This window comes from Eptesicus fuscus, chromosome 14, assembly GCF_027574615.1.
Source record: "Eptesicus fuscus isolate TK198812 chromosome 14, DD_ASM_mEF_20220401, whole genome shotgun sequence".
Taxonomy (NCBI): Eukaryota; Metazoa; Chordata; class Mammalia; order Chiroptera; family Vespertilionidae; genus Eptesicus; species Eptesicus fuscus.
In genome coordinates, this window is record NC_072486.1 from 80,105,664 (window position 1) to 80,125,149 (window position 19,486).

Below are 19,486 nucleotides of genomic sequence, written 5' to 3' on the forward strand. Positions count from 1 at the left end.
GGTTCACTCGGTGTCAAGGCCCACAGAGAAAGTCGCTTTAACATTTTTGTCTGTATCATAATTCAGTGTTTTCCCAAAAAATTACATGTTGTACAAAATTGGAGTGAAATGGAGAAATGTGAAGGAGGAAATAGAATATCCGTAAACTTACCCAGAGAGCACTGGGCTTTGGTTGCAGAGCCTTCTAAGCTCGTTTCCTAGACACAATGCGTGCACGTTTTCAGCGAAATTGGAACATCCTGTGTCCGGTTCTGTGTCCTGATTGTACAATATAACCCTAACATTATAGCTTGCATACTGACTTATCCCTAATAGTGTTTCTTATGGCTGAATATTCTGTGAAAATATTTAGTAGCTACGTAATAGCCCATCCTGGGGATCTAGCCTAATTCACTTGTCTGCCTGTCATTGGACGGGGGTGTAGAGTTGTTTTGAATCTGAGACGAAGCTCATGTTATCAAACACTGGCTGGGTTACTTTTAGAAAGTGTTAGATGTGATGCATGGAGTATAATAATTGTGAACGGTTTGTTTTAGCTGATATTCTTATGACTTTAAGTTGATCTTCACTATTTTAATAATTTGGACATATCTTTTATCTCCCTCTTTTTCCCCTTTCTTAAAATATTTTACAAATAACTTGGACTGTGGGAAGGCCACATCTTCTCTTACTTCCAGACGTTAGGCACATCAGAAAGAAACCTGAGGGGCTCAGCAGCTTGTCCTTGCGCCTCCCGTGGCTCTGCCTGGTGGCTACCGGGCCCTCTGTGTCCCGGGGCATGGGGCACGGAAGCAGTGCTGTCCGGGGACTGGAGTGCCACGTCCTTCTCTGTGACACTGTGGTAGGAGGGATCCACTCTGACCATCGGCCCCTGTCGGGCGAGCTGGGTGTGCCCCAGCCTGTGGCTTCCCAGGACAGTCTTGCCCTCAGGAAGGCTGGGGAGGGGCTGGTGCTGGGCTGTGGCCCGTTCCTGGCACCAGCAGCCAGAGCCAGGGTCCGAAGGCCCCCAGTGCGCGGGTCTGACTGTGACACTCAGTGTTGGGGAGCTGCAGCACCACTCCTAGCCCACACTCGGGGCTGTTTATTGGGCGCTTAGGAAGTGCCCTCACAGCGCTAGTGCCGACTGACTCTGTATTGTGACCCCAGGGGGTCATTTGCCCCGCACTCTGGACAGAGGTCCTGGCTTGAAGCATGTTAACAGATTCTTAAATAAAAGTAGACTTACAGTTGGCTTAGCAGTTTATAGGTAAAACTCTTTCTGTTAAGGAACAAAGTTAGGTTGGATTCATGGTTCTGACATGCAGCATCCGTTTTTGGCATGTGGTTTTCCGAGCGTGTTCCTGATGAAAGCACCATTCTGGCTGCTTACGGGGGGGCCAGGTCATGGTAACGGGATTGGGAATGCAGTCACTTTAAGGACCTCACCCGCGGAGCCACGTGGGGATCTGTAAATGCGTGTCAGGGCCGGGAGGGCAGGAGCCCCTGGGAGCCGGCGGCGCTGCGGGATTGCTCACACAGTCTTCTGCCTCCTCTCTTCCCCAGGCGGAAGGTTATGTAATCGGAAGCTGCATCAAACACATCCCGATTGCAGGTAGAGATATTACGTATTTCATTCAACAGCTGCTAAGGGAGAGGGAGGTGGGAATCCCTCCTGAGCAGTCACTGGAGACCGCAAAAGCCATTAAGGTAAAAACAGACGGGGAATGGGCTGGTTTGGGGTGAAAGAGAAATGGGCTGCACACTTCCCTGCTGCCGCCACCCTGCTCCCACCTGCCTTCCTCTCCCGCTTCCTCTCCTGAATGTGGGTCTTGATCTGTTTACCGCTGGAGTTCAGTGAGGGCTGAAAAACTGACAGCTCAGGCCCTTCCTCGGAACATCAGCCGTGGAGGCTCCAGTGTAGACGAGAACGGCGTGATGGCCAGACTGAGCCTGCGCCACGGGTGCAGCCTCCCTTAATTGGCGTGATTAGATAGAGCCTCCAGTTACCTGAGTCTTCTGCAGCTCCCTCCACGGTTGGCACTAGCAGCAGCAGTCCTGGGTATCGGCCAGTGTCAAACTCATTTCTCATCCCTGTTGTGTGGTTTGCACCCCCTTAACTGCAATTCAGAACAATTCATTCCAGGCTCTAGAATCATGAAACACAGTCCACTTGTATTTTCTGGACTCTAGTTACCATGCTAAAAAAGTTACAGGAAGTTTTAAAATGAAATCAATTCGATAAAGAGCATGGCTTGTCAGGACATATTTAAATGCTCACTTGACCAGTTTAGTCTGTTACCATGTCCATTTCAGTTGACAAACCCTTTTAAGGGAACTTTTCAAGTTGCAAAAGCAGGACAGACAATTACATTTCTAGTAAAAATACCAGAGATTCTTAAGGATACAAGGATAACTACTATGTAGATGAAGAGAGGAGGATTTAGTTTGTTTTTGAAGAAGAAGTTCGCGTGGGTGTGCCGTGAGCTTGAGCATCTCCTGTCACTTTGAGCTGCAGTGGGAGTGAGGGGCGCTCGCCCGCTGCTCTCCTCGGCTTAGTTCCCGGGAACCCCGCTGGCGGAAGGACAGGAAGCATCAGAGATGGCCCCACATGTGCACGGCACTCTGGGTAACAACAGAGGTGGTTTTAGGGCAGGGTGCACTGGTGAAGGTCAGGGCTCGGCAAGCCAGGTGGCCAGCTCCCCGCTGTCCCGGGGCCGCGGTCTCCCGGGATGGGCACGCTTAACTGGACAGCACAGCCCCGGCAGACCGGGAGACTTAGCCCTTTCCAGCTGGGGAGAGTTTAGCCAAGTATCATAGACTTTATTTTTAGATTAAAATGCTTCCCAAGAACTCCCCTCTTCCTTTCCTTGCCTTTTTTTAGTGAAAAAATAAAAATGGAGATTTGACCCAAGCTCTCTTGCCACCCCATATCTGTGACAAATGTCAATCAGAATGGAGCCTCTTGTTTGGTGAGCGTGAGTGGCCCTTCCTCAGTCAAGACTCCTGAGTGTCATGGCTCATGAGGTTGCTTTCTGGTCCTCACAGTGGCATTTGCTTTACTCACTGGCTCTCTGGGGTCCTCACCTGACCTTGAATTCGGAGCTGGCTGTTGAGGCTGCAGAGGTCAGGAGGAAAGAGACTCGTTTGGTAAAGCCCTCGAGATGAGCCGCACTGGCCCGCTGGGTGGCTGTGGGCCCTGCTGTTGGTTCCCGCCTCACTTCTTTCTGTGAAGGAAGACACCCTGGAGCGCGTGGAGCAGGAGTGCCTGCACCGTGTTAGTTACCGCATGGCCGTGGCCTGTGGGCATGAGCAGGCGGGAGGCTGTGCGGATCGTGGCACAGGGTTCTCAGTGTGTGAGTCCAGAACGCCAGTCCAGCGCTGCACTCTCCACCCACCTTCCCTTGAAGCCTTGCGTGCTGTCACTGGGCCAGTCGAGGTGCTGTAGGAAACTGACCAGGCCTCTGAGGACAGCTCGATGCTTCTGTCTCCACCTGGCAGATTTAACTGTGTCGATGGCTCACTCTGTTGAGAGAACACAGTTTGTATAAACAAGCGCTGCCCTCCAGTCTCACAGTTCTGTTAGAGAGTCGAGGATGAAATTGAAATATGTTTCAGGGAGTCCAGCAAACTTCAAACTTCATCGCAGAAAACACCTGCAGAGGTCCTTCCAAAAGGTGCAAGAGTGCCCATGTGCTGCCTTCCACCTTGGGGTGGGGGCACCATCTACGCAGGGAGTAGGACGGACCAGCACATGCAGATCACCGGGGAGACGCTGAAGCCATCTGGGTCCCTACGTATTCTTGAGTGGGCGTGGCTTGGGTGTCTCCATGGTGATCTATAGCTGCTCTGTCAGTCTCACTCCTTGTGTACAAGGTGCCCCCCTCTGCCGTCTGCCCACAGGAAGCTGACTTTCAGAAGCTGGTACTCCTGTGCCACCTGCAGCTTGACAGAGGTTAGCTCCAAGGACAGGTGCCCACCCAAAGAGCCCCGTTGAGCATCGCCAGGTTCAGAGGAGACAGTGCGTGTCTAGGCTGGTGGTTCAAGGTGAAAGCCACGGGCACGCTCTTGCAGCAGCAGCAGCATAGTCCAGTCCTGCCTGAGTGTGCCTCTTCTTTCTCCGTGGCCCCTACTACCTATAACCTGCCGTGTCGCCGGCTTGTTATGGACTCTCAGCCAGAGCGCATGCCCTAGGGCCGGGATCTGTGTGTCTGTTCACTCGTGCATCCCGCGCCTCAGCCGTGAAGACTCTCCGTGCAGCTGATGGCCGTGCTGTACTGTCACTGCACAGCAGGGTAACAGCTGGTGGTGGCCGTGGCGGCCATCAGGTTGTTGGCCATATTCAGTGGGCGGGGCTGCAGTGCAGGCCAGCTGGTCCAGGGTCATGGTAGTGGGTACCTGGGGCAGGTGCCATGTGGGCGCCTAAGAGGAATACAGAAAGAGGTGATGGAGACAACATACTTAGTAGACACCTTGAAACAAGCAGCTTCACAGGTCCAACATCAAAGCGTAGACATGTGTTGTGTGAAAGATGACGACTGTGAAGCCTAGCACGTCCGTATTGGTGTTAGGTGTGTGGGCAGGACTCAGTTCAGGGGTGTGCTCAATGCTTGGGTGACTGGGTATTTGCCGGAGGCTCTGCGCTAGTTGTTAATGCCTGGTGACGTCTTTGTGTGTGTGCACGCAGGAGAAGTACTGTTACATTTGCCCTGACATCGTCAAGGAATTTGCCAAGTACGACCTGGACCCCGGGAAGTGGATCAAGCAGTACACAGGCATCAATGCCATCAACCAGAAGAAGTTCGTGGTGGATGTGGGCTACGAACGGTTCCTAGGCCCCGAGATTTTCTTCCACCCTGAGGTGAGGTGCTTGCCTCTTCGTGTTGAAGCACATCAGGTATGGCGGAATACTGCCACCTCGTGTGTGTAAAGCGAGCTGACTGCAGCTAGGTGAGGACAGCTGGTGAGCACAGGCCTGTGACGGTGACAGCCCCTGGGCCGTCTGTCTGCGTGACCGACTGTGCCCCTTTGCTCTCCGTAGGCTTGATTATCTGTAAATAGCGAACCATTGATTATGCCACGAGTGGGTCGGAAGAAGTTTGGAGAGCAGTAGGGATAATGGAATTGAAATGAATCGCACACTGATGTGAAAATGAGTTACTCTCAGGACGGCGTGCAAGTTGCCTCTGTTCCCTTTCCATCCGAATCCAGTTTCTAACCAGGACACCTGCCTGCCGTGTCCCCGCTGACGCTTAGTTAAGGCTTATGTGTGAGGGCTGTCTGTAAGAATCACAGCTGTCGTCATTAGCTGGGAGTCACAAATTATCACTTTTGTGGAAGTAGTAATTAAGGGGCAGCATTTTAAAGTTTAAATAAAATGCACTTAAAAATATTTTGGTATATTTTCCTGCCTGATTCACTTTGTGTTTAATAGGTAGATTGCAAACTGCTACTTGTTTTTTAGATGTGCATAAAACTCTTTTGTACTGGGAAATGGCACAAAACGTGTCCAGTATTGTAACCTAATAATACCATCCCCTCCACTCATGCCCTTGATATTGTGATTGAAATGGACGTGAAGCTGCCCATGTCCAGGGAGCAGCGGGTGAGCAGCTGGATGTGACCTCCTCCTCCCAGCACTAGTGCACATTAAGGCTTTCCTTGGACTTTTAAAACATGTTTCAAATGGAATGTCAGTGCTCTTTCCTCAGATTAAATTCCCTAAATTAAATAAGCTAAAATTTTTTTTTTGTTAATCCTCACCCAAGGATATTTTCCCATTGATTTTTTAGAGAGAGTGGAAAGGAGGGGGTGAGACACAGAGAGAGAAACATCGATGTGAGAGAGACACATTGACCAGTTGCCTCCTGCATGGATGCAGGGCTGGGGATCGAGCCTGCAACCGAGGTATGTGCCCTTGACTGGAATTGAACCTGGGACCTTTCAGTCTGCAGGCCGTCACACTATCCACTGAACCAAACTGGCCAGGGCATTGTTACATTTAAAAAAAAAAATCCTCATCCAAGGATATGTTTTTCATTGACTCTAGAGAGAGAGAGGAAAGGAGAGGGAGGGAAGGAGGGAGGGAGAGAGAGAGAGAGAGGGGGGAGGAGAGACAGAGAGAGAGAGAGAGAGACATCAATGTGAGAGAGAAACATCGATTGGCCTGTACGTGTCCTGACTGGGGATCAAACCTACAACTTGGCTTGTGCCCTGACCGGGAATCGAACCGATGACTCTTTGGTGCATGGGAGGACACGCCAACCAACTGAGCCACACTGGCCAGGGCATTCGTTACATTTTAAAGCCACCATACAGTGACCTTTCATTGACTATGTTTTTTTATTTTCTGTATGAATAATTTTTTCATAAATTAGTATTCATAAGTTATGTACTCATTACATATTCATAGTGTTTCATTATTTCACATACATCATGGACATGCTTTTTACAGTGTCTTATCACACGTTTCACTGTATTTGTGATGCAGGGCTGGTCTGCTTTTGTTACCGTTTCATATTTTTCCTTCATTAAACCCCACATTTCATCTCTTGAGGGGACGTATGTTGTCATCAGTCCGTGCACACAGTCACATGACGTATTGTTCATTCCCTTGTGAAGTGCTTAAAGGTATAGTAAATTCTGTATTTGTTCAAGTTACTTTTTAAAAAGTGTTCTTGTTTTTTCCTATCGAGAGAAATGTGTAATGTTTCTTTTGTATTTATATAAAACGTAGTTTGCCAACCCGGATTTTATGGAGTCCATCTCAGATGTTGTTGATGAAGTGATACAGAACTGTCCCATCGATGTGCGTCGTCCGCTGTACAAGGTAGGAGCTGCTGGGGTAAGGGGCTCCGAGCTCATTCCACAGCTAAGGCCCACCATCCTCAGAATAGGTCATTAACGTTGATAGCAGACTTTCCTGTTTCACCTCCTGCCTTACAGGATTTGTTAAAGGCCAGTGTAATGGCAAATTTTTTCCTTGGAGTGGGGTTGCCTTAGATGTTTGGAAGGATGACTCAGTAAACTAGAAGTATTAATTTAACTGTTCTAGTATCTTTTATTCTCATCTGGCAAGCTATGCTATTTTAAATTGGACCCTTTTAACTATATGTATTGATTGAAAGAGAAAAGCAATACTTCCTCTCTGATTTCCATGAATTCTACTGGTTTTGTTTGATGCGTATTTAGGTTCAGTGCCAATGTGGTGTTGCCAGAAGAAGACAGAGCCTGAAATGAAACAACCAACTAGTAAACGCTCGTGTAATACTTTTTTCCAAATTCTTTGGAGGGACTTCTGAACTTGAGAAAATGCTAATCCATGTAATTATAGGATAAAAGGAAATATAGCCGACCGCCAAATATTGAGAGCAGAAAGGGATAGTCAGTTAGCCTCGTTCACCTTTGATTAACCTCTGCGTGAGGGGGTCATGCTCTCATCCAAGCCTCAGGACTGCGTCTTCCCTTACTCAGATCTGGGCAGCCGCATTTTACAGAAAGAGGGCCCAATATGTTCTTCATCTATAATGGGTGGGGAACCTTTTTTCTGCCAAGGGCCATTTGGATATTTATAACATAATTCAAGAGGCATACAAAATTATCAAATTAAAAATCAGCCTATTATATTTGGTTGAACATTTAATTAATTCACCCCTAATGCCTTGGCAGGACCAGACCAACTGATTTTGCAGGTCTTACGTGGCCTGTGGGCCGGACGTTCCACACCCCTGATCTATAAGATGGAATACTATACAGCCTTTAAAAAGAAATAGGTAAATCAGTGTAAATGCAAATGAAAAGATGTGAGAATATACTGATAGCTAGAAAAACAGGTTGTAAAATTTGCACATAGTATTTCACTTTATATAGAAATATAGTTTGCATATTTATAGAAGGAAAGGTTCTGAATGATATATGCTAAACTTTTTTTGATTGTATCAATTCTTTGATTTTTTAAAATCCTTTTCCTTTTCATCCACCCCTGCAGCCCCCTCCCACCTGGAAACTGTCAAAGTATTCTCTGTATCTATGAGTTTGTTTCTTTTCTGCTTGTTCGTTTATTTATTTTTTTTTTAGATTCCACATATAAGTGAAATCATATGGCCTTTGTCTTCCTCTGTCTGACTATTTCACTTAGCATAATACCCTCTAGGTCCATCCATGCCATCACAGATGGTAACATTTTGTTCTTTTTCATGGCTGAGTCACATTCCATTATATATATGCACTACTTCTTTATTCTTTCATTTATTGATGGACACTTAGGTTTCTTCCATATCTTTGTGATTATTGTAAATAATGCTACAATGAACATATGGACACATGTTTTTTTGAACTTAGTGTTTTGGGTTTCTTTGGATAAATACCCAGAAGTAGAATTACTGGGTCCTTCTTTGTCTCTTGTCATATAGCCTTTGTTTTAGTCTATTTTGTCTGGTATAAGTATTGCTACCCAACTTTTGTTTGTTTTCATTTTCTTGAAATAATTTTTTCCATCCCTTTACTTTTAGTTGTGTGTGTCTTTCAATCTGAAATGGATCTCTTATAGACATCGTATGTAAGGGTCTTGTTTTCTTATCCATTCAGCTTCCATATATCGTTTGATTAGGGCATTTAATCCATTTTCTTTTAAAGTAATTGTTGATAGACATGTATTTGTTGTCATTTTATTATTCATATGTTTGGTCTTCTTTTCTTCTTCTTAAAGAAGACCCGTTAACGTTTCTTGTAATACTGGTTTAATGTTGAGAAACTCCTTTAGTTTTTTGTTTTTTTTTGGTCTGGGAAGCTCTTTATGTGTCCTTCAATTTTCAATGATAGCTTTGCTGGGTAGAGTGATTTTGGTATTCATCACTTTGAATATTTCTTGCCAATTCTTTCTGGGCTGCAAAGTTTCTGTTGAGAAATCAGCTGACAGTCGTATGGGTGCTCCCTTGTAGGTAACTACTGTATTTTCCGGCGTATAAGAAGACTTTTTAACCCAGGAAAATCTTCTATATGCCCAGTCGTCTTATATGCCAGAAAATACAGTAACTGCTTTTCTCTTGCTGCTTTGAGTTTATTTCTTTGTCTTTAACCTTTGGCATTTTAATTAAGATGTCTTGGTGTGGGCCTCGTTGGGTTCATCTTGTTTGGGACTCTCTGTGCTTCCTGGACTTGTAAGTCTTTCTTTCACCAGGTAAGGGGCGTTTTTCTCATTTTTTCACGTAGGGTTTTAGTTACTTGCTCCTCTTCTCGCACCCCTATGATGGGAATGTTGGTTGCTTGAAGTTATCCCAGAGGCTTTTTGTACTATCCTAATTGTTTTGGATTCTTTTTTTCTTTTGCTGTTCTGAGTGGGTGTTTCCTGCTTCCTTATCTTCCAAACCGCTGATTTGATCCTCTGGTTCATCTGTTCCACCGTTGATCCCCAGTCTCGATGTGGCTTCTTCTTTATATTCTTAGTTATAGGACTTCTGTCCAGCCAGATTTCAGGCGGTTCTCAATGATGGTTGTTCTGTAGTTTAGTTGCAATTTTGAGGTGGTTGTGGGAGGATGCGAGTACCACCTTTACCTATGCCACCATCTTGACAAGATTCTGCATATGCCAACCTCTTAAATAAAAGGTCTTTGGGGGTGGCAGATAGATAACGTTTACTTTCTACTTTTTGTCTTTTAAAATTGTTTGAAGTTTTATAGTTAAAAAGTGTTATTTTTATTACTGGAAATTTTTTTCTATATAGATAGCTCTTTATGGGTGAAAATAATTATAATTCTCTTTTTATTTATTGCATATCCTTGAATGTCCTCCAATAAAATCCACAAGAAGGGCAAACTGAAGACAGACTGGATATTGAGGTTCAGAGAAACAGTCCATCTTGTTCTCCCCACTTCTTAAATCTCAGCTTTAGCTGAGTCTTCTTGTCTGGGAGAGCAAGGAGCAGGTGTGGGCCTCTGGGTCTTCGTGTCCGTGAGAGCGAGGAGCAGGTGTGATCCGGGGTCTTGGTGTCCGTGAGAGCGAGGAGCAGGTGTGATCTGGGGTCTTCCCTCTGTCCTACGGGACATGGACTTCTGTCAGTGGCTACAAGTTGCTCATGATGGGGTGAGGGGTTTTCTCCTTGGACAGGTAGGTGGATGGACTTCCTCCTCCCAGTGGGTGTGAGCTTGTCATGGAAAGAAGCTCCGCCTGAACTTCTGTGACGTACACAGGTGTATGGGTTGGTGGGTTTTTAGTTTGGAACCCTCTTCTGGTGGGAGACACCCTCCTGCAGAACACGCTGCCCTCTGCTCTGAGTGGTTCCTTCACCTGTCCTAGGCCTGCCCTTCCTCTCCTGTCACTCTCGTACTGTCATTCCTTTCCTGCTACTGATGTTCTTCTTCCTGCCAGGCCCACTCTCATCCGTTGCACAGGTACCTGCCTGGGCTTACAAGGCACTCAGTGGTCTGGCTGGTATGGCTCAGTGGTTGAGCATCGACCTATGAACCAGAAGGTCATGGCTCGATTCCCGATCAAGGCACATGCCCAGATTGCTGGCTCTATCCCTAGTGTGTGTGTGTGTGTGTGTGTGTGTGTGTGTGTGTGTGTGTGTGTGTGTGTGTGTGTGTGCGCGCAGGAGGCAGCCAATCAAGGATTATTTCTTATCATTGATGTTTCTGTCTGTCTGTCTCTCCCCCTTCCTCTCTGAAATCAATAAAAAAGCATAAAAACAAAATAAAACAAAGACAAAGCACTGAGTGGACCAGGGAGGAAGTAGGGAGCATGGTCCAGACCCAAAGGAAGTTATGAGTGTCAAGGGGGCTGAGCCCTGCTGAGCTTTGACCAGACAGGTGAGGCACCCTCCATGAGAGCAGGCGCTGGTTCTGGCCCTGTCACCATGTGCTGCCCTGTGGTCCCCACAGCCTCTTATGGCAGCTGTGATGTCTGAATTGGCTGTAGTGGGACCCCAGAAACCCAGCAGGAGGGAGTTCTGAACCAGCGCCTTGGTGCCTGAGGGTCTGCTGTTTGGGAGACCGGCCAGTAAGGACTTCCGCATTTGCAGACTCGTCCGGACCCCTCGTGCAGGTTCTCCAGGTGGGGGAGTCAGAGGAGGCTCATGTGGGCGCTGTGATGGCAGCTGATGCCTTGTTGTGAGTTAGCACCTTGCTCAGGTTGATGGTGGAGGAGTGAGAATAAAAGGTGGCTTTGAAACTTTAGAATCCTGAGAAAAGCAGAAGTTTATTTTTCAGAAAAAAGTAGTCATACCCTAATTTTTATTTCAGTCTGGCCTGTAGATAAGAAGGCTGTCTACAGCCTCTTTGTAGGGAGGTTGGGGCCTGGAGGGGCTCATGTGTGAGAGGCCTGTGACATCCCCAAAGGCCAAGACATTGCCAGGAGCAGGTGCTGCTTGAGCCCTGGCTGCCTGCGGGCATCACCCTCAGGAGTGTCAGAGTGGACACATGCCTGGTCCCACCCCCAGAGAAGCTGGTGTGGTCGGGCTGGGCCTGGGTCCGGGTGTTTGGAGCTTCTGGGTGACTGTGATGTGCAGCTAAACTGGTAGCGCTGGTAGCAGCTGGCTTCGTCTCGGTGTTCAGTTGCTTTTGTGCTGTTCTTGTGGGCAGGGCCGGTTTTGAGTTGCTTTATTATGGAACTGCATGTCTTCATTCCCGAGTTCTGTTCCTCAGATATCCAAGCACCTGACAGACCACAACACGATCATAGTCAAAGCAGGGGATTTAAGTGTGTAGGAGAGATGGTTCTTGTCCTCTAGATCTTAAAAAAAAAGCTAAGCCGAAACTGGTTTGGCTCAGTGGATAGAGCGTCGGCCTTCGGACTGAAGGGTCCCAGGTTCGATTCCGGTCAGGGGCATGTGCCTTGGTTGCGGGCACATCCCCAGTGGGGGGTGTGCAGGAGGCAGCTGATAGATGTTTCTTCTCTCATCGATGTTTCTAACTCTCTGTCCCTCTCCCTTCCTCTCTGTAAAATACCAATAAAATATATTTAAAAAAAAAAAAGCTAAAAATAATCTACACTAATAAAAGAGAAAGATACAAATGGACCGTACCTTCACGACACCCACCAGCCAATCAGGAGTGAGTATGCAAATTAACCCCACAAAGATGGCAAGTTAATTTGCATACACAGGCACCGAGTTGTTGCCATGGTGACGACGCAGGTGTTCCGCACCGCCCTAGCTGCTCTGGGCCTCTGGGCAGCGTGGGAAGGTGGAAAGGCGGCTCCTGGCTGGAGCGAAGGTGGTGCCGGCAGCCAGGGGAAGGAAGGCCCGTTCTTGCACGAATCTTCATGCATCAGGCCTCTAGTACTGAAATAATTCTAGTGGGAACCACTACAGGCCACATGTCACTCAAATGAGCCATGCAAAGTGTGGTAATTGAGAGAAGGGGCAGACTGAGCTGAGTCTTGAGGGCTTGGCCTGCAGAGCGGGGAGGGGCTTGGGCCAGGGGGCGGGGCCTTAACCCAGACAGAGCAGGTGAGCAGGCAGAGGTTTCAGTCTGTTCTGGTGGAGCCAGGCATGGAAGGTATGGAAACCACTGGGGGGCGGGCCAAGAGCTGTTAAAAATTCTTATTCGTTATGTTTGTCAAGCACATGTAAATACATTTTTTTAAGCTTTCTGTGGGTTATTTTATTTTTTAAAATTTTATTGTTTATGTAAATACATTTTGAAATAGTTCAAGGAATGACTTTTCTATAACAAAATTGCTTGAATTGGATATATAATTATGCTCAGGCATTTTAAATCAGAGAAGCAGGTGGCAAAGTAAAGGAGTTATATATATTATTCTTTATTCTTCATGTTGAATGTGTTCAAATATCTTTAATATTTAAGAGAGAAAAATACATATTTTAAGGTATCATTGGGGGTTTTCAACTCTTTTCAAAATAGGCCTTTTATTTGGTGAAGTCCTGGTTGAAGACTGACAGGTGAACAGTTGAGATGGCTGCGCTGGGTGGGGTGGAGGACAGAAGGCCCCGGAGCTGTGCGCATCAGCCGCCTCCGCTCCTGTGCCCAGTGTTCCTCGGTGCTTCCTGCGGAGCATCACGCACAGCAGGACTGTGTGTTTCTGGGGAGGGAAGAGTGGCGCTAACAGCTGACGGGGACTTGCCGTGTGGAGAAGGTCATTGTAGGGAGTGATGGCGCTGCATTGACCACGCTGAATAAATGTTCCTGAGCACCTGCCCGGGCCGGCCTCATGGTGGGGCACGGACAGCACCCACATGGAGTGTGCTTGGGGCAGGCGCCGGGACTGCAGGTGGCGTCTCCTCCGCCTGGGCAGGCCGTGGAGCCAGCTGGTAGTGATGCAACGTTTGTGCCGGTTACTGCGTCGTCGTGATCACACGTGGCACTGAGCCCTCAGGACGGGGCTAGGGCTGCCTGCAGGACAGCTTGTAAACTTTTGTTTACTTTAAACTTATTTTTTAAATGTTATTTAAAAACTTCTATTTTTTTTATTTTTTGTATTTAAAAATCTTTTAAATTGATTTTGTGAGATAGAGAAACAGAGAAACGTCGATTTGTTGTTTTGCTTATTTATGCATTCATTGGTTCTTTTTTTTTTTGTTAACCCTCATCTGAGGATATTTTTTCCATTGATTTTTAGAGAGAGTAGAGGAGAGAGAGAGAGAGAGAGAGAGAGAGAGAGAAAAGAAAGAGAGACATGAATGTGAGAGAGGCACATTGATTGGTTGCCTCCTGCACACACTGCGACTAGGCCTAGGATTGAACCTGTAACCCAGGTACTTGCGCCTCACTGGGAATCAAACCCGAGACCCTTCGGCATGCAGGCTGACCCTGTAATCACTGAGCCACACTGGCCAGGGTACTGGTTGATCGAACTTGCAAACTTGGCGCCTGGAGGTGATGTTCCAACCAACTGAGCTACCTGGCCAGGGCTGTTGACATTTAAACCCAAGTGGCCATGTGTGGCTACTGGCTACTGGGACAGCTCAGATCCACTGAGCCCTGGCGGCCAGTGGCGCTTCCTGGCCACAGGGAATGCTCTGTCTCCACCCCCGGGTGAAGGAGAGGAGAGCATGTGGGTTTGGAAGGAGTATGGCCCCCGCAGGCCTTTATTAAATGGGCATGGTGGGGTGGGGCCCGGACTGTGCACAGGAGGGTGCTGGCAGCTGCGTGTACTAAGTGGGTGCACCGGGAGGGCCTTGCGTGGAGTTGGGTTTTACCAAACTGAGGGCATTGGGCTTTTTCAGGGAGGTGACATACCCCACGTAGGGCTAGGAAAGCGGTGAGCTGCACCCCAGAAGTGGATGGGAGCCAGAGGGGCAGGAGCAAGTTGGGTGGGCGACCCGGGACGATGCCCACGAGGGAGGTGGCGGCGGACTCGGAGGAAGACGTGGGAGGCCGGCAGTGTTTGTGAGGTGTTGATAGGGAAATTCAGGGTTCTCACATGCACATCTAGGAGGGGTGTCACTAACTAGGACGTGCAGAGAAAGGAGCCCGTCGAGGAGTCGTGGGTGCTAGGTCTGGTCATGACGAGGTGTAGGAGGAAGGTCTGGGTCCTCCTCGTGCTCCGGTGGCTGTCACAGGGACCGGAAGGTCAGGTTTTAGGGACGGGCAGAGAAGAAGCTGTCAGTGGGTTCTCCAGAGACACAAGCAGCAGAGGTGGTTGCACTGTCTCCATCTCCTCCCCCTCCTCGGCCTCCATGTCTGTGTCAGGGTTAGTACGCCACTGGCCGGCGTCAGCCTGGTCAGTCCTGAATCACAGGGCCGGCGGTTGCCGGGACTCGGGCAGGAGCAGACTGCAGTCTGGGCCCATCCCTTCTGCTCTGGGATGAGGCCCACGGATGCTGTGGAGGGACACTCCTGTTAACCACGTCTGCAGAAACCCCCAGCAACGCCTGGCGCCGTGTTAGTTAAATTGGGTGCCACAGGCAGGCCAAGCTGACGTGTAAAATGAACCATCACGGAAGCCAAGAAGTAGTGAAGAAAGAGAAAGAAAACTCCAGCAGCCAATGGAAGGTTGTTGGCAGCCCCATCTGGTGATGCTGAGAGGTCACCAGGGGAGGTCGAGACCTGGCCGTGGCGTTGGGTGGGGAGGTGAGCAGCCTGTGAGGGGAGGTGGGCAGAGCCAGATCCCAGCAGTCGGGGTGGGGGGGAGGAGCCGTGCAGCCAGGTCGCTTGGACAGCCGAGACTCGGCACGCCTCGGCATCATGTTCTAGAGACGGCGCTGCTCCGCCTTTGCTGAGCCCCGTCTTCGGGTTCAGTGCGAGAGCAGGAAAGCCTTGTCCCTGGAGAGACAGCCTCACAGCGCGATACAGGGCAGCCGCCAGGAGCGTTGGGCAAGCCGTCTTCCCGGGTAGTGTTTGGTCCGCTGGTCAGGGGTGGGGGACGTGGTGTCTGCAGTGAGCGCAAGTACCTGCCACCCACACCTTCCTTCTTCGTGGATTATTGTGAAGCTCGTCCCAGACATTGTATTCCATTCATAAGTATTTCAGAAAGTATCTCTAACAGGTAAGGATGCTTTAAGGAAAACATAACCACAGAACCACGATCACATAGGAAAGTACTTTCAATAACCCACAGAATTACCAAATGCCCCTCAGTGTCCGCATTTCCCTGCCCTGTCACTGCACGGTGTTGTTCCCCTGGCAGTTTTTGTGGGAGGGCGACTCACCCAGGAAACCTCTGCTTTGCCTTCTAGAACGTCGTTCTTTCAGGAGGCTCCACAATGTTCAGAGACTTTGGACGGCGTCTGCAGAGAGACTTGAAAAGGGTGGTGGATGCCAGACTGCGACTCAGCCAAGAACTCAGCGGTGGCAGAATAAAGGTGGGGCCCGCGGAAGGAAGGGGTGATTCTGCCCCAGCTGCTCGGCGCTCTCCCCGCACACGAGGCTGAGGACTCGGTGTCTGGGGAGCGGGACGGGAAGGGTGTCTGGGACCCCCTGAGCCACGCTGTGGAGTTACGGGCAGAGGTTGTTGCTGAGCTCACTCCAAGTGTGTGCACACTGACCGGCCGCGGTGGCCGGCGCTCTGCCTCCCCGCCCCTCTTCACCGAGGGTCTCGGTGCCCTGAAATGGGCCGTTCGCAGGGAGTTAGTGCCGCACTCCACAACTTCGCCCGCACTGCGACAGCCAGCAGCGGGTCACGGGGTCACGCGGGCTTGCGCGGAGGGCGAATGGGAGCAGACGGGTGTCACCTGCTGAGTCAGTGCTGGCAAATGTCATTCTCAGAGCATTTTGGGGGCTCTCAGTGTTACCTGGAATTATTCCTACAAAACTGAAACGGCTCATTTGTTCAGTAAATAAATAGAACTGAGTTTGTTGCTTGGATTTTTTGCCTTTTTTTAATCCTCACCGGAGGATGTCTTCCTATTGCTTTTTAGAGGGGGGCAGACATATCAATGTGAGAGAGACATACTGATTGGTTGCCTCCCGCACCACCCCGGCCGGGCTGGGGACCTATCTGACCTGCAACACAAGTACTTACTTGACCAGAACTTGAACCCGAGACCTTTTGGTTTGCGGGCCGATGCTCCAACCGCTGAGCCATATTGGCCAGGGCCGATGCTTTGCTTTTTAAATGCCCTTAGTGTTCTGAGAGACTTGCCTGCTGGGTTCCCCGCACCACCTGGGCTGGGGGCTGGGCTGGGGTGGGGCAGAGTGTGGGGGCGGAGGTTGGGGGGCAGTGGCCTGGGAGGCGGGAGGGAGGAGGGGGAGGGGTGTGCAGCAGGAGTGGCTGAGAACCTCCTTTCTGAGGCAGCTGTGGCTGCTCCCCACAGAGGGACTGACCGGGGGCCCATGCCCGGGGGAGGGGAGCGCACGCCCGTCCTAGAGAGGCTGGTGCCCTGCTGACCGTGTCCCCTCCCTGCAGCCCAGGCCGGTCGAGGTGCAGGTGATCACGCACCACATGCAGCGCTTCGCCGTGTGGTTCGGCGGCTCCATGCTCGCCTCCACCGTAAGTCCCTCCCCCGGCCCCGTCAGCACTGCCGCTCCCGTGTCCTGAAGGTCAGACGGTGTGCCTGCTCTAGACTGCCGCCACCTAATCCTGTGAGACAGAAATGCACGGTCCTTTTCGTTCTCAAGAGATTCGGGGTGACGGCCGTGTGGTCAGTGAACCCACATGTAACCTGGAATGCTCTGCGTTAATCCTCGATGCTGTGACTGTTCCGAGTCTTTGTGCCTTTCCTCCTCAGCATGGAACAGGTCACGAATCACTAAACTCGGGCAGCACATAGCTGGTCCCAAACAGAGGCCGAGGGGTTTTTAACAAAGGACCCGTGTGGCTGCTCAGGCCGGGAGAGGTGGAGAGGGGCACGTCTGACTGGGGGGGAGGGAGGGAGGGTGGCGAGGAGAGGTGGAGGGGCAGGCCTGACTGGGGGGGAGGGAGGGAGGGTGGTGAGGAGAGGTGGAGGGGCAGGCCTGTCTGGGGGGGAGGGAGGGTGGCGAGGAGAGGTGGAGGGGCAGGCTTGTGTGGGGGGGAGCGAGGGAGGGTGGCGAGGAGAGGTGGAGGGGCACGTCTGACTGGGGGGGAGGGAGAGAGGGTGGCGAGGAGAGGTGGAGGGAAGGCCTGTCTGAGGGGGAGGGAGGGTGGCGAGGAGAGGAGAGGGCAGGCCTGTTGGAGGGGGAGGGTGGTGAGGAGAGGGGAGTGCAGGCCTGTCTGGGGGGGAGGGAGGGTGGCGAGGAGAGGAGAGGGCAGGCCTGTCTGGGGGGGAGGGAGGGTGGCGAGGAGAGGTGGAGGGTAGGCCTGTGGGGGGGGAGGGAGGGAGGGTGGTGAGGAGAGGGGAGGGCAGGCCTGTCTGGGGGGGAGGGAGGGTGGCGAGGAGAGGGGAGTGCAGGCCTGTCTGGGGGGGAGGGAGGGTGGCGAGGAGAGGGGCACTTGCGAGCTGCGTCTGTCCTCCTGGACACTCACGGCTCAGGGCTGTACAGCCCGGGTTCTTGCAGGTCTGCCACACCAAGAGGGACTACGAGGAGCGCGGCCCCAGCATCTGCCGCCACAGCCCCGTCTTCGGAGTCCTGTCCTAGGGTCAGCCTGGCCCTCGGCCTGTGGGTCACCTCGCGAGCCAGCTGTCCTTCAGACCCTGCAGAGTGGGTCAGCAGTGATGCCGATGTTGGGGCATGAGGCACCAGCGCGCGGAGCCCCCGTCCGCGGCGCCCTTCCTCCTCCTCATGCCCCCCCTCCAGCTGGCTTCCAGGGACGGTGGAAGGAGCTTAACTGCCGCTGTCCTCAGCTGAGGAAAACAGCCAGAATGTGGCGCGAAGCAGTCCCCAGGGCATCAACCCTGCCCCCCAGCCTATCCTGTCGAACAAAAGAGTAATAAACAAATTAACCGTCACCCCGTGACAAAGATGGCGGCGCCCATAGCGGCCGGGGCGGGACGCTGGTGGTGTCGCCCCGGCAACGTGAGCCCAGCGTCTGCGCCCCGGCCGTGTGGAAGGAGGGGAGGGGCCTCTGGCCAGAGGCCGGGGCGAGGGACGCTGGCGGTGTTGCGGGCCGGGTTGAGGGACCCCCGCCCCGTGCACGGATTTTGTGCACCAGGCCTCTAGTTTTTGTAAATAAAATGTTATAAACTTGAAATACAAATCGAAGTGTGTATTTCCTATCATTTTGCACTTTATTTATTTGGTACGAGTGGCTGGTCCCTGTGTGGGCGGGTGCCGGGGCCCGGGCCTGGGTGGGTGCTGGTGCCTCGGAGTGTGGTCATCCATGTCCCCTGCGGCACATCCTGGCGCGGGCATGAAGCACACCAGAGGGAAGTAGCCACGTGTGTGCTAGGAGTTGGCCTTGCCGGCTGGAGTGCCACGGAGTGTAGAGCGCTGTGAGAACTGCTCCAGAAAACGTACCTGCTCACGTCCTCACGCGGACCCCCTGGCTGACGCACGGTGGATGGCAGCCGGCCACGGGCCTCCGAGGCATTGCCTCCCTCCCAGCTCCGGCAGCTCCTCCGTGGCCCTGGCTCAGGAGGCCGTGCCTCCAGCCGTGGTTGAGTTAGAACCCGATACACGCATTCTTAGACCACAGGACTTCTCGGCTTCCCTTGTCCAGTTGGGGGCAAGGTTATCCCTGAGATTGTACTCACATTTGTCCAGCTTACAGATCCTGAGCAGGGCATTTGATTCTAGACATGACATCGATGGGCAGAGTGATTAGAACGTGACTACAGTTCAGGCTCTCAGCCCTTGCTGGTCCCGGCACCAGGCGAGTCAGATGAGGCGGGAGGAGGGAGGGAGAGAGAGATAGAAACAACTATGACGAGAGAGAATCATGGATCGGCTGCCTCCTGCACGGCCCACACTGGGGATGGAGTTGGCAACCTGGGCGTGTGCACTGACTGGGAATCGAACCGTAACCTCCTGGTTCATAGGTTGACACTCAATCACTGAGCTATGCTGGCCGGGCAAAGATTTTATTTATTGATTTGAGAGAGAGAGAAAAAAGGAGAGAGAGAGAGCGAGAAACATGGATTTGTTGCTCTATTCATTGATGCATTCCTTGGTTGCTTCTTGTATGTGCCCTGACTGGGGGTCGAGCCTGCAGCCTTGGTGTATCGGGAGGACGCTCTAGCCACTGAGTTACCTG

The 19,486-nt window shown here is 51.1% G+C and overlaps 1 protein-coding gene across 9 annotated transcripts in view; it reads left to right on the top strand.

Moving 5' to 3' along the window:
- The window catches only part of ACTR3B (actin related protein 3B), a 63,353-nt gene extending 44,863 nt beyond the window's left edge, over nt 1-18,490 (top strand). For 3 of the 9 annotated variants that reach the window (XM_054726467.1, XM_054726459.1, XM_054726460.1), the window contains 6 exons: nt 1,543-1,686; nt 4,664-4,837; nt 6,713-6,805; nt 15,612-15,737; nt 16,781-16,864; nt 17,826-18,490. In XM_054726467.1, coding sequence (XP_054582442.1) covers nt 1,543-1,686; nt 4,664-4,837; nt 6,713-6,805; nt 15,612-15,737; nt 16,781-16,864; nt 17,826-18,224 — 1,020 coding nt within the window. In that variant the 3' untranslated portion in view covers nt 18,225-18,490. The remainder of the gene's footprint in view (nt 1-1,542; nt 1,687-4,663; nt 4,838-6,712; nt 6,806-15,611; nt 15,738-16,780; nt 16,865-17,825) is intronic. The other 6 variants (XM_054726461.1, XM_054726462.1, XM_054726463.1 and 3 more) reach the window with 6 other exon arrangements.
- The last annotated feature ends 996 nt before the right edge of the window (nt 18,491-19,486 follow it).